The sequence below is a fragment of the Typopeltis vanoorti genome, chromosome 17 (genome assembly GCF_054136105.1).
Source record: "Typopeltis vanoorti isolate ZY-2024b chromosome 17, IOZ_Tvanoo_1.0, whole genome shotgun sequence".
Taxonomy (NCBI): Eukaryota; Metazoa; Arthropoda; class Arachnida; order Uropygi; family Thelyphonidae; genus Typopeltis; species Typopeltis vanoorti.
Window position 1 is genome coordinate 29,955,538 of NC_143565.1, and position 14,782 is coordinate 29,970,319.

Consider the following 14,782-nt stretch of genomic DNA (forward strand, 5'->3'; position numbering starts at 1 on the left):
TTAGCTTTCTACAATTTCTTTGAAAGTTTCATCATACCTATAATCATTTAAAAATTGATTTAGATCATTCAATGCATCTAAAGCAAGTTGGAGATTCAGAGATGAAGACTGCAGTATTTTGCTGACAAAATTCACTTTATTTAAAATATCAAACCAAATCTTTGGCACCTTTACAATCCTGGCGCCTGTGTGCGTCGCACGTATTGCACATATGGCCGGCGCGCCCCTGGTCCAAAAGTATTTGGATAAATATTCAGGAATAAATAAATAGAGATTCAGGTATTGGATATATGGAGTAAGCAAGCAAAGTAGTTGGCGGTGAGAGTAAAGAAAAATGATGACTGGAAACAAGGAGAATGTAAAACTGGATAACAGGAGGTTGTTGAGAAGGATAAAAGATAATAGCGTGATAGGAAAGGTAGTCAGTGTGTCAGTGTCTTTCTCAAGTATGGCAGTGATGAGATGAGGTGAAGATTATGAATGATATGTTAGCAGAAATGTGTGAAGAAAAAGAAGTGCAGTTTGTTAATGTGTGGAATGAGTTTGAATGAAGAATTGAACTGTGTAATGTGTATGTAATAAAATATTCAGTGGGTGATGTAATGTATAAATTACCATACACATTACATCATCCACCGTATTTTACATCACTATGCTATCCTGCACAGTATTCTGTCTGTTACTGCGTGTATTCTCTGGCTGGTTTGGTTTGCTTGTTTTGCGCGATGATAACCTGAGTATCCGAGATAATAATAATAATAATAATAATAATAATAATAATAATAATAATAATAATAATAATAATAATAAGAGAGCTGCTAACTTAATTTATTTTAAGAAGTGTCTGTGTCCATCGAAGAGCGCATATCCCAACATTCTTCCAAAGGCGCCAAAGCGAATATCTCAAATTAAGTAGTAACTCCTCGTTTAACACAATACATTCTCAAAAAATGCTCTATTAAGTTAATTTCTCCATGGCTTATAACATAAGTATGTGAAGAGCCGGAATTTTGTAATGAAATGTTTGAAATTGGCAATGATTTAAGTATTGTTATTTTATTATGTCTCCTACCAAAGACTGCAAATCTATAGTACATTAGTATCAAATATACTACTGATTTTTTTTCTATTTTTCTTTTATATACATTTTGTATTTTTTAAAAAATTTATACATAATCCAGTAATCTTGAGAACTTGTGTAGCTCAGTGGATGTGACGTTTGCACACCACAGCGCTCGACCGCACGAAGGAAGACTTGCTTTCGAATCTAGTCGGCGACTAGATTAAATTTTTCTAAGCCGTTTTTCGACTGGTTCCCGAGTTAGTTAGTCTCTGGCATAGGCAAGCGGGATTTTCGTCCCGTAAACTCAAGAAAATCGACCGTAGAACACACACTATTTCAGACATTAAATATATTGTTTGTTAGAGTTAGGGACCACGAGATGGCAGCACTTGTTGATTCGCTTCTTCACTGTGTGTCTTAGACATTAGTAATTAGTGATAGCCTTGGGCCAGCTATCTCTGATTGGCTACCAGTGGAGATTGAACTGCCCACTCTGTCTTCAGAAGTTAGATAGGGCTAAACAAATGGCCTCGCCTACTCCCTATACTGGAACAAAAAGGCGTTAGCTGATTTTTTTTTTTCTGATTTCAGAAATACTGTTATAGAGACCAAATATGGAACTTTTCCCAGCCACTTCAAATCTCCAATAAGCGGAACAATGGACTCACAACGGACGATAAAATTTATCTTCTATCTAAAGACAATCATAAACATCCATGCCTGGCGAAATTCGAACCAGCATCCTGGTTGGAGAGTGAATATGTTAACTATTCGGCCAACTAGATAGGCGAAATGAATAGCATATTTAAAAATATGATATTTTTCTGGATCACGTTTTAAATATACCATACATCTACAGCTATCAATAGTAAGTCATGGTAATAGTAGTGGTTCTACCGAAAAGCTACATTAGCTTTTAGGAACGTCTTCATCTAAGACAGCCTGTTCATTATGAATACGATAAATAGCATACAACATCCTATTCATAATCTCAATGATAATAACGAAAATAATCTGAGATTCTCATGATGAACATCTTGTTATTATTTATCTAGTTCAGGTATTAAGAACTTTTATTGGGCCAAGAACTATAACAGTAAACACAAGAGGAAAAAAAAAAAAATCAGAGAGCAGCATATTATATAAAATATAAGTATTTCATACACGACAGTGAATCGATGGTAGCGAGATCCTACGTTCAATATTATTATTATTATTATTATTATTATTGATTTTTTATGGAGTTACGAGATGCATTTCGGGAGGTCTTCTCTAGACGGCACATCATGCTGCTGCTTGAACTCATTCACTGTCGGCTCTTTCTCATAATCCTTTCATGCTATACATTCCCCACCCCTCCCATCCCGCTCACCCCAATCTTAATGCAAAAATACTTCTTGACTCATCTGCACAAGTTTCAGGGAGGGTACACTTGCCATCTGTTCTATTCTTTGAAAAATCTCTCCACCATCCATGCGCTAGGATATATCTCAATTGTGTAATGTTTACAATTTCCTTTTTTTAAGCTTCTTGAGAATTTTGGCGGACCTAAATTAAAATTTAAAACACAAAGAAATAAACTCTGAACTATAAGAGCAATAGTTCAGAGTGCTCGGAGCCACCGATTCCCGATCCTTGATCTAGTCGTTTGTCGATTGACCTTTGGCAGTTTCTTCATAACTCCCCCATTTAATTTGAGCCTCCGTAACTCAGTTAGGAAAGCCAATATCCTTTGGTTTGAAAGAAATGAATTTCAATTTCATCTAGCATGCGAAGAACCTTTCAGGACTTTAGGACTTTTCAACTGAAGGTGAGTTGACCTTTCGTAGGAAAGTGACATGGTTTTCCTCTACGAAAGTTTGACTTTTCTTTTTAATTCCACAAAACAAAAAAGCAGTCAGAGAAAACACACATTCAATACATAATAGCCTCAAATGCTTACTTGCTTTAGCCGGAAATTCCAAACAACCAATCCGACTTCCATTTATTTCATATTCTTCCCACCACCTTATTTCAGAATTTCTTTCTATTTCGATGTACGCAAATGTCGGTTCTTTATACAAAGAAAATATTTCTTGCATAAACAAAAGTTTGAAATTTCACCCTTGGCTACACGTACTACATAGAATTGAGCTAAGGGCGTTCCCAGAGGTAGCTGGTAGTTATAAAAATAAATCACAGTTTCCTCAGACAGAATTTTAACTGAAACACGTGTATGGATAGTATTTCCAATTTAAATGACAAATGTCGGAAAAACACCTGCTGTGCTGAAGGTGTTATATGTTTTAATCGAAATAAAAAAAAAAAAAAAATCGTTTGGTCAAAACATTGGAATATGATACCAGTTAGTGGAGCACAGGGTCTTTGCAAGAACGATTGCTTTTGTTACTGAAAACAATTTATTGTCGGTCGTTTGAAGTGGTGTGTGATAGTAAAAAGGCGGAGGTAAGCTCGTAATAATGGGGGGGGGGGGGGAGGAATGTAACAACGAAAATAGGACAAAATCGTGTTATATGAGAAGTTACAGGAATAAATTTTAAGCATTTAATCATTTGAACATGTAATTTTGCTGTTAAAAGAAATTGGCAATAAATTCTAGAAAAATGCCAGAAAAAGTTGTCAGCTTCGTAAAGCCTATATATAGATACATACATATACACTCGTAGTTACATATATATACGAGGTGCTACCCCAAAGCTCGAGGAATTTGACTATTAAAAAAATATACTTACCATAACTCCTAGTTTCCACTGTCTCCTTCGAAGTAGTTCCCTCGGGCATGTACACCAGCGACCCTAGCGGTTTTTCCATAACTCCATGGAAAAACCGCTGGGATCGCTTTCCATACTCTCGAAGTCCTCAAGTTGACTCTGCTGAGCACCTCTTGCGATTCTTCCTGAATCTCCTCAATCTTGTCAAAACGACGTCCTATTAGCCGGAATCTTATCTTGAAGAAAAAATCGCAGGGAGAGAGGTCAGGAGAATAGGAGGGATGGGGAATGGGTTGTATTTTTTGAAGCCGGAACTATCGAACATCGAGTTATGGCGGAGAAGCCAGCCGTTGCTCTTCCACTTGTCTGGACGTTTGCGTCGAATGCTCTTCCTTAGACGCTTCAAACACCCTCATAATAAAATTTGCCGTTGACAGTTTGACGGGGGGGGGATTTCGTGTGATAATGCCTTGTATGTCAAAAAAAAAAAAAAAGAAAAGAAAGAAAGAAATCATCATTGACTTGACATTGCTGCGAACTTCGCGCCTTTTTTTTTTTTTTTTTTTTTTTTTTTTTTTTTTTGGCCGCGGTAAGTTTGACGACTTCCTTAAGCATTCATGCAGCAGTTTTCTTTTTTTTTTCTTTTATTATTATTATTATTTATTTATTCTTTTTTTTTTTTTTTGGAGTTTGAAGCAAAATTTAATGCAGATTCTTTGCTCCTTGAAATCCGCCACTTTAGTTGGAGAAGGAAATCGCCGAACAATTAAAACACGACGTTACAAAATCGCACGTAACCCAAGAACGCAGTCTCTCAGCTTGTTGGCATACTGATTCACAAAGTGTGCTGCTGGTTCCTCATACCGGCGAAAAGCCCTACTACAACCTGTTCGGGTGCGTTATTCCCCGAACTTTTGGGTAGCACGTCGTATAGTTTTTTCCAGTGAAGGACTCACTCGATAAGTGAGGTATTTTTTTTTTTTATGTTACTCCCACCCACAAAAAGTTGTAACCTCTAGTACAGTGTTTTTCAAACTTCAGATATCCGTTTACTCCTTCTTAAATTTTCATTATTACCGAGTACCCCTTATCAAAATAATAATAATAATAATGAAAATTTAAGAAGAGGTAAATTGAGTAATTGGTAATTGGTAATAAAAAATAGTATATTTCATTGTAAATGTCTATTTTATTTGAATTTAAATGCAAATGTAAACAAAAAATGATTTATTTTTAATAGAACAAAATTTATAAAGATACTGTAAATTTTTACTTAATTTAAATAATTTATCATCAATGAGAGGAGTGAAATTGCTTATGATGGGATAAAATTGCAGCGAAATTTGGCTCTATGGTTCTTAATTTCAATCTCAGATGCCGTTCGACATTATAATGTGGTTTTGGAAAAGAAGTTGTGCATGATTACTTCCCATTTCTTCGCAAAGTTGAGAGAAAAGTCTGGCATTCAGAGTACAGCCTTTAATATAATTTATGATTTTTACAGCTTCATCCAGAACTTTTTTTTAGATCTGTAGACATACGTGTAGCCAAAGCCTCCCTGTGTATGCAGCAGTGTGTCAACTTTGCATCTGGTGCAACAGCTTGAATCCTTGAAACCAGCTCTTTTTTAGATCCCACCATGGATTTCGCTCGGTCCGTGCTTATTCCAACACAACGTTTCCAATCAAGCTTGGTTGGTTGCATAAATGTATTTATATTGTTGAATATTTCTTCTCCTGTTGTATGTTCTGGCAAGGGTTGGCAAAATAAAAGGTCGTCATGAAGTTTGATTTTTTTCGTACTTAACGAACACTAGAAGATTTGCAAAATTTGTAATGTCGGTCTTATATGCGATGCATAATAAGAGTCGTTATTATGCATCGCATAAACGACTCTTACGTATATCGGAGAGCAATGTTTGTTTTATATTTTCAGCCATTTCAGTGATTCTTCGATGAACAATACTATTTAAAAAACACAAATCCGACCAAAAGACCTTTTTGCATTAACTCCGATCATAAATTCTGCTTTTATTTCTGCTGCAGGCTTGACCAAAGTTTCACCAATTGTTTCCGATGCACCACTTTTTGCTATTAATAGCGACACACGATATGAAGATTCTAAAGCCTTCATATTTTCACTCCTGACACGATCGACATCATTTTTTTTGAGATTCGTTTACATTTTTTTCGTTTATTTTGAAAACATTCTATAGATTTGTCCTTGTATTCATTATGTTTCGATTCAAAATGACGATTTAAATTACATGGTTTCATGCTTTCATTTTTTAAATTTCACCACAAATGACAATGAAATAGGTTCCTCTTCATTTCCCATCCATGAAAATCCACATTTCAAGTAATTCATATCGTACTTGCAAAGTTTTTTCATCTTCTTCCTAGTTGATTCTTTAGAGATGTCAGACGACACTCCCCCCCCTATCAATTTCATTTGATCCAGATACAATATCAACGTTTTCTTTTTGCTTACAGCTACTTGTATATTGCTCTATTTTGTGATTTTTATAAATCCAGTCTTTAACCAACGAACCATACTTAAGAATTTGAAAGCTAAAAAAATTATATTTATTATAGGCATTATAACTTTAGTACATTATTAAAGCAATTATATAATTGTAAAAGTAGTGTAAACCTATTAATCGTTATTTTAATTAACAACAAATTTGTAATATCGTTAAATAATGAAGCACATTGATTAATATATCCTTAACTGTCTTAATTACATCTACTTTGATTCATATAATTATTTTTTTATCAATCGCTATCGTACTCTCTTCGCGTTGTTGCAAGCTCACAATGTACGTCCATATACGAAGCCGAACGTCACGTGATCGTCCGAATTTGCAAACTATTCAAATGAAGCACTTATCACAATTTGAGTAGGAGAATTCATACTTAAAATAGGAGAATTCTATTCATGTATAATTTATTGAGAAATATATATGTTTAAAATAATTATTTTTATTAATAATGATTCCATGCGTTAAATGCCTCTCTGAAAATTGCCACGTACCCCTGGGGGTACGCGTACCACACTTGAGAAACGCTGCTCTAGTACATACAGTGGAACAGTGAGTGGGCTAAGGATTTTGTTCTATTTTTTTATTACTTTTTTTGGTATTTTTTTATTCATTTTTACCTGGTCTGAAAACCTTTCTTTAGAAACAAATGTGGAACTTTTTCAAGACGCTTCAGGCTTCCAATAAGCTGGGCGACAGTCTCACACTGAGCGATGAAATTCTTCTCCCACCTCAAGAGAATCATATGCATCCATGCCCACTACGTGGGTTAGAATTCGCAGCCTGTTGGCTAGAGAGTGGATACGCTCACCATTCGACCAACCAGTCGGCAGTTTATATTATCATGAAAAAGGCGGAAGAAAGCAAAGACAGAAATTTAGATAACGTTTCATCATGTCGCTCTTGCTGAACTTTAGTAACCTCCAGCTAGATAGCGGGAAAAAAAACGTTACAGGTCAATTTTCACTCGTAGAAATGACTTTCTTTGAGTCTAGTTTTATTATTATTTTTTTTAAAAAATAATACATAAGTTCTAAATTAGTCTACCTCTGGCGCAAACATGGAAGTGTGCGTGTTGGGGGGGGGTTACTCTTTCAATAAATAAATAAATAAATAAATAAATATATATATATATATATATATATATATATATATATATATATGTTAAAGATACCAAGCTAATTTAAACCTGGTTTTACTCCATTTCCCAAGTAACCAAACAGACAAGTAAGTCAAGTTTGCATCTGCAAGTATTGCAAGTCTAGGTGACCCCACGCGTAGTGCAAGTCAAGGCAACTCGTAGTAAAGGTGGCTAAGCTCTGATCACTATTCTTAATATTTACCCTTAATGCAAAGCACATCTCCTGGAGGAGATGTATGATACTATGCATTAAAGGCAAGGGGCCACTACCAGTTTCGACCTTTATTAGCTTGGTATCTTTAACATTTATTATACCCCAGGGTAAAATACTTTCTACATCTATCTCTCATCCTGGGATTTTTATTTAATAAGGTTAAAACACCTCATGGTAACTTGTTCTGATAAAATACTTATAAGCTCTCTATTACTAAAATTTTGGTATTTCTAGCCTGGCTTCCACTGATGAGACCTCAATAAAGGTCGAAACCGGTCTGGGTAGTGGCCCCTTGCCTTTAATACATAGCATCATACATCTCCTCCAGGAGATGTGCTTTGCATTAAGGGTAAATATTAAGAATAGTGATCAGAGCTTAACCACCTTTAACACGAGTTGCCTTGACTTGCACTACGCGTGGGGTCACCTAGACTTGCAATACTTGCAGGCGCAAACTTGACTTACTTGTCTGTTTGCTTACTTGGGAAATGGAGTAAAACCAGGTTTAAAATAGCTTGGTATCTTTAACATTTATTATACCCAAGGTAAAATACTTTCTACATATATATATATATGCTCCATTGGTAGTTCCTTTGTTTCTTAATGCTGTAGTCTTAGATTATAAAATATTCTTATAAAGTATTCGTAGTGTATGAAAAGATTTTCACATGGATAAAAACAAACAAGGATGTACAAGGATATTAAGTTGAAACATGAACACGAGAACATAATAAGAACATAAGAAATTCCAAAAAATTGAAGAACTTATTAAAGGAATTGAAAAAAATGTAGAAAAATATTCTCTAGCTTTGAAATCGAAAAAATATTCTCTAGTTATATCATCATTAGTAGCACCACCAGCTGACTAGCAAGGAGTCCAATCTAACCATCAGCCACTTATCCACACGTATTTGGGGGAGAGAGGATCTCCGTCTATTATATATATATGTGTATATTTTTCGGATCTGGTTGTCAGAGTGGATAGCTTCGCTCTTTACAGGCTATTGGTTAGAATTCTATTGTGGTATAAATAGTTCTTTAAGGGTGGATGTGTTTCCTCGCTTGTGAATCAACTATATTGCTTACTGAAAGTTTGAGGTGGTTTGCAAAAATAATCCCAAGTTTATTTAGTCTCTGGCCCTTAGTTGTTCACGGATTATGTAACACATATCTCATCCACTGTATCAAATTTCTAACTTTCCAATGTTTCGTGAATCAGATTGATAATTAAAAAAAATCCATGAACTGATGTATTTTCACGCCAATTTGTCTATCTTGCTGGCCAGAAAAGATAGATTTCATTAAGAAAGGCTAGAAACTTATGTACCATAAGAAGCGTTGAAGAAAGTATATAATTTATTAGTTCATTTCTTTACTATATTAACTTCATTTTTTTTTTTAAATTCACATTATCTTTTACATGTACTTTTACTTTTTACGTAATTTCAGTTAGTTAAAGCTCATCAAATTTACAAAACCTGCAATGCAAAAATATTAAATGTATATTTATAAACAGTCATGTGAAAATGCAATTCTACAATTAAACTTAAATTAATTAATTTCATGAAATCTTATTTAATTATTTTTTTGATGACCCAACTAAAAATGGTTGAAACCAATATTAAACATCAACACCTGCTTGTGAGCGAGCTAAGGTGTACACAAATTGAGAAGAGAAACTTACTATAGAAACGAAATATGTCTTTTTCAAGTCACCACCTAAAGCGAGAAGGCAGGAACACTGATGGTAGATGATATTAATCACCCGCAGTGAGCTATTTTGCTAATGAACCAGTTGAAGGAAATGTCAACTAGACCATTTATGGCAGTGATCATGACTGCTGGATAAAAATCGTCATGTTTACTGGAGGCATGAAGTGGTTGAAGTTATGTAGCATCTTCGGCTTCTCTCTCTCTCTCTCTCTCTCTCTCTCTCTCTTTAATATAGTCTGAATTCCTCTCAAGAGAATACCAAAAAAGACACTCTAGAGATCTCCATCTATACACCGAATTAATAAAGTTAAGTACACCAACCGCTAAATGGTATATGGGACCGGATCGTTTGGTAACACTTAAGGTAGCTTACTAACTAGATGGGGGCGTCATCTCGTTATCTCATTGTAATCTGGACGTTTATGAACAATCAAGATAGCGGTGTGTGTAAACACTGCACGATATGGCCAAGAGACTAGCATACCTTCTCCCAGATTTCAATGGACAACCCACCTAAAGAATTTTACCAACATCCACGTTTTGAAAGTTGGGGGGGGGGAAATTATGCTGTTTTATTTTCATAAAAAAGGAAACCCCAAAGTTATAACGATTATTTCTAGCAAATATAGTATAACAGAAGAAGAAGTATAATAATAATAATGAAACATATACTTGCTCGCACATCGGAAGTGCTAAATAATTTATAACTTTGGAGTTTAACTTTTCTATAAAAATAAAAACTAAATTTTTCTTTCGCAACTTTTAAAACTTTTTTTTTTTAAAAAAAAAGAGGGGATGCCAATCAGTTTTATTAGTCCTTTATCTCCTATGTTCTCCATTCACTTCTGTTAACATTACTACTGACTTGTTATTAACAACGATAATATATAATCAATTGCAATTCCATACACGATGGTACTGGTTACTCCATAACGGCTTAAAATCGTGGGGGGGGAGGGGGGGTGCTGAAACTTTCGAAATATACATACACACTGTAAGTAGAGTGTATACGTGTTTGGATAAAATATCAAAATTATGGTAAAAATTAAAAAAAAACATGAAAAAATATTGATTGATAAAATTATAAGTTTAGTATAATTCAAAATTACTTAAAAATAAAAGCCATTATCATAACCCCAATAATGTTCTAAAATAAAAACTATAACAAATGTTGTCTTTAATTGTAATCCAAATATTTAAAGAGCCAGAGTAAACACGATAAGCACTACGAACACTCTTCTACTGGCGCAAACTGCATATAAATAACAGTGGAAGTGCGCGACGGACAGTGTCGCATTACGCTAATAGCTCGCATCTCACTATGAAGTGAGATGCGAGCTAATCACTACATATGCTTGCGCGCGTAGCAACATGACACTGTGGTAAACACAGTGCTGCTAGCGTCCTTCATCCTCCTAAGTGCTACAAGATGGATTTTTATTATTTTTTATACAAAATAAGAGAATTAGATAGGATTGTTGATGATAAAATTAAATATTACAAGCAAATATAAATAAATTAATAAATATATTTATATATCAAGAAAAATTGGGGGTGCTGCAGTTCCGCAGTGCCTATGCACGAGTCGCCCCTGTGACAAATACAGTGAATTGATTAAAAGTAAGGATGACAGAAGAAACAAATTCTATCATTTTATTGATGCAATAGAAAATAAGTAATACTTTTAAGATACATGAAATTACTTAAACAGCAAAATAGAAGCATCTGGTGATTATAAAGAATGGCCTACATCTGAAAAATATTTCATTATAAACTATGAACATTAAGCAATTTAGTATTTAAGCTTATGTAATAACCGAAGGCGAAATTCTATGGCTGTTAGCGTGTTCAGGAGCGCATGACAGCTAAGTGCCCAGCATTTGGCTTTTAAAAAGCTTTATTGGCTACAAGGATGTCTGAATATGTGTCGACTGGTATTGCTATTTGGAATATTTTTCACCTGCCAGCGTTGTAACTGAGCTCTTCGCTATTGTTTCACGGTCACGGACAGGAACTACCTACTTCTTGGTGACTAAGAATGAATGAGGCTTGTTGGACGGAAGAGATGGTGTTTTCCTGAAGGGAGGTTTTGCAGCTGCTCTAAATTTCTGGAGCATAAAGAGCAACCGGGTGCTCAACCGTCTTAAAGAGTTTCTGTAGACTGAACAGGTCATCAGCGATGAAGAACAATCCCAAAGCAATTTGAAAACGATGAAACCATTTAAAGATGTACTTAAAAGAAAAGTCAGAATCCATTTACCTGGTTTAAGTGTCTTTGAACTCTTTGACAATAACAAGTTTCATAAAAAAACAGTAGAACACATCCATCTTAAAAAAAACGAACTCGCAAGGTTGTCGATGTTTTCGGATTGTTTAACGCTGTTGTGTGTAAAAGTGTAAAGAGAAAAGGTTTTAAAGAATTTATTTTAATCAAAATATATACGTAAAATTGCAAACCAGTTTTTACATAATATAATAATTCTATATTACTTTCGAGTTTAAATGAATAACATGTTTATTTCACAAAAATGCTTTGTAAAACACAAATTGCAACTTTTGGTTGATTAACTGACTGGGCTTTCAAACTGCCAAAGTATGTAGTTAAATGAGGCTTGAAGGTAAAAAAATTGCAGATATATAATACAAAAAAAATTGTATTATATATCTGTAATACGTATTTTCGCTGATATGCTTGCTTGCAGGAGGAAAACCTGAGTTGTCAGGAGAGAGAAAAAAACTTGTTGCTTCCTTATAAGATCGCTGTTGCTTACTGAACTGAGTCTCTCTCTCTCTCTTTGTATATATAATATTAAATAGAACCATGGAAGAATTACTACCTGAAATCTATCCTAAGTCACCAATAAGCCAATTGTGATATGTCAATACATAGTCTATTTTAAAACATACACACATATACAATTTTTATTTTTAGTTTAATTCTTTATTTATTTTTAGAATTCTGATGAGAAACATAATAAGGAAATCTTTCTTAATAGACAGTCATTCTTCATGAGAAATTGCATCACTATTGGAAATAGTGATGCAATTTCTGGAGAAATTGCATCACAAATTGAAACCGTTAGACGCTCTATATATGACAAAACGTTGATGATTCTGCAAACACTGAGAGAGTGAAACAGCTCGACTGATGTCGTGTTTCTACCCATTATGCGTCACAACTGTAAGAACCGCTTGTGGAGATGTTTTTCTACGAGTACTTATTTCTAGACAACAACTTTGCTACCCGATTAAACAAGGGAGTAATTTTAATGATTGCTTCAGAGAACACATTTATATTTCTCCAAAACGAAATTTCTGTGAAAGCATGGTGCAATCATTTATGTGCATTTCACAAAACAATTTATGAGGCTATTTAGATCCGTTTTGTCCACCTGACTATCCATCCATTGTTGTTATATGCATCCGCATGCATATGTACATCCAAAATGTGGTATTTCATGTTTGCTAATCACATTTTACTAAACAAAACTGTAATATTTTACCCAAAATTGCCAAATGATGAATATTGTAAATAAACTGACTTTGAGATCACAGATTATCAAGATTAACGAACAAGCATGTCTGTTAATCGACAAATTCATCATTTGACAGCCTTGGACATAATATATTAGTTTCTTCTAGCAAAATGTTATTCTGAAACTTCTTTTTTTTAAATACATATTATGACGTTTTGGTTTGTAATTCGACTGTGATGATTCTTCCCATCCGACAAGCACTTTATACATTTGTGCGTAATGTTTAGTGGTCATTGAATCCAAATGCAAACTCATTCTGATGTTCAACTAGCAAAATCCAGGTTAACTTAACGTTTACCAGATTTTTTTTTTTTAAAGAAAAAAATCACGAACTTGCTGATAGGTCCATGTATGAAACGTGAATGCTTCTCATGAGTTTAATTAACTTTTTTTTAAAGGTATCCAATAAACTATTTCTTAATCCTCCGAACGCAAGGTTTTATACCGGGAAGAGCAGGTCCTCTTCTAATCTCAATGCTAAGATCTTTATACACACAATAATATCCTAGATAACATCATTTCCGGCTTCCTTTCTAAAAGTAGATGTGTGTTCAATGACAAGCTGTTATCGGTAGTAACGCTCTAGGATGAAAAGTAGAAGTTATCATGCTGGGCTTATGAATGGCTTGCTTTTTTTTTTCTTTTAATATTAAGATCAATATTTGTATTTAAAACGATGTGTAATTGCTATAAGTATAGCACTTGTCTGAATAAATGGGTTCAGCTCCACCCATCATATCACCTGTTTATTTGCGATATCCAGACACCTGTAGCTCATAAAGTTTGCTGGTTTCTCCGTGACCTTCATGTCTATTAGAGGATGACACGAACTATTCCGATCATTATATAAGCTACGGGAGTTATGGTTTATCTTCTTTCTTTTTTGTTTTCTATTGTCATACAAGGAAATCTAGCGTGATTCGAGATACTGTCCTCCGTTCTTCGGTGCCTGTTAACAGTGGCTGGTACAGTTTCCTAACACACGGCAGACCTATCTAGTTTGTTAACGGGCGGAAGTGAATACTGTAATTCACGGTTGAAGGACTACTTTTTGTTATACTCTAACAGGTAATCTGGGATGGAGGCTAATTACGGTCAAGTGTAGCTTGGCGCTGAGAGCTACCTGGCAGAGGTTGAACTTACATAAAACAAGGTCGGGCAAATAAGTTTATCACAACTTGTCACCAGAGAAATTCCTTCCCTCAAAATGACCATATGCTAGTCAGTAGTTAAAATGGCGACGATGACGTCATTATCTAGATGCTAAAATAATATCATACAGCAGGGGTTCTCAACCTTTTCCAGTGGCGTACCACTATATTTAATTCAAGATATTAGATGTACCAGTAAGGCAGTGGCTCACGTACTACCATAGGTTGAGAATCCCTGTCATACAGTATATTAACATTAAAGAATCGGCAGTTATGAATCACGTGATCGGACTTATTATCATTAAACTGCAATACACATATTTCTCTTTGTATATCTTACGATTTTAAATTTCATTGATTAGAGGTTTTCTTAGTGTAATTTTCTAATGTGTGCATAGACCCAATTTGTAGCGCATTTGTCGCCTCTTATATATAACAAATTCCGTAACTAGTAAAAGTTTGGCAGGACTCCTTTGGCAACTTCCCAGTGCCAAAGCATCCGATGCCATATGCAGAGACCGATTGCCAAGTGTCAAAGGAAGAAAATTAAATCAAATCAAATTTAAATAAAAAACAGAGGATATTAAAGGAAAGAGAAATATTTCAGAAATGAAAGCTAAGATCTCAGCAGAAGGAAGTTGCAGCTATCGGTCAGTAGCGTAATTATCATGCGGCGAAAACCCAATATGGAGAGAAGCAGGAGCCAGAACATAA

The 14,782-nt window shown here is 34.7% G+C and overlaps 1 protein-coding gene across 1 annotated transcript in view; it reads left to right on the forward strand.

Annotated features, from left to right (window-relative positions):
- The window catches only part of LOC150097257 (protein singed-like), a 118,257-nt gene that overhangs the window by 1,825 nt on the left and 101,650 nt on the right, over positions 1-14,782 (forward strand). The window contains exon 2 of the mRNA XM_090407629.1: positions 12,337-12,459. Within this exon, the coding sequence (XP_090263755.1) occupies positions 12,337-12,459 (123 nt within the window). The remainder of the gene's footprint in view (positions 1-12,336; positions 12,460-14,782) is intronic.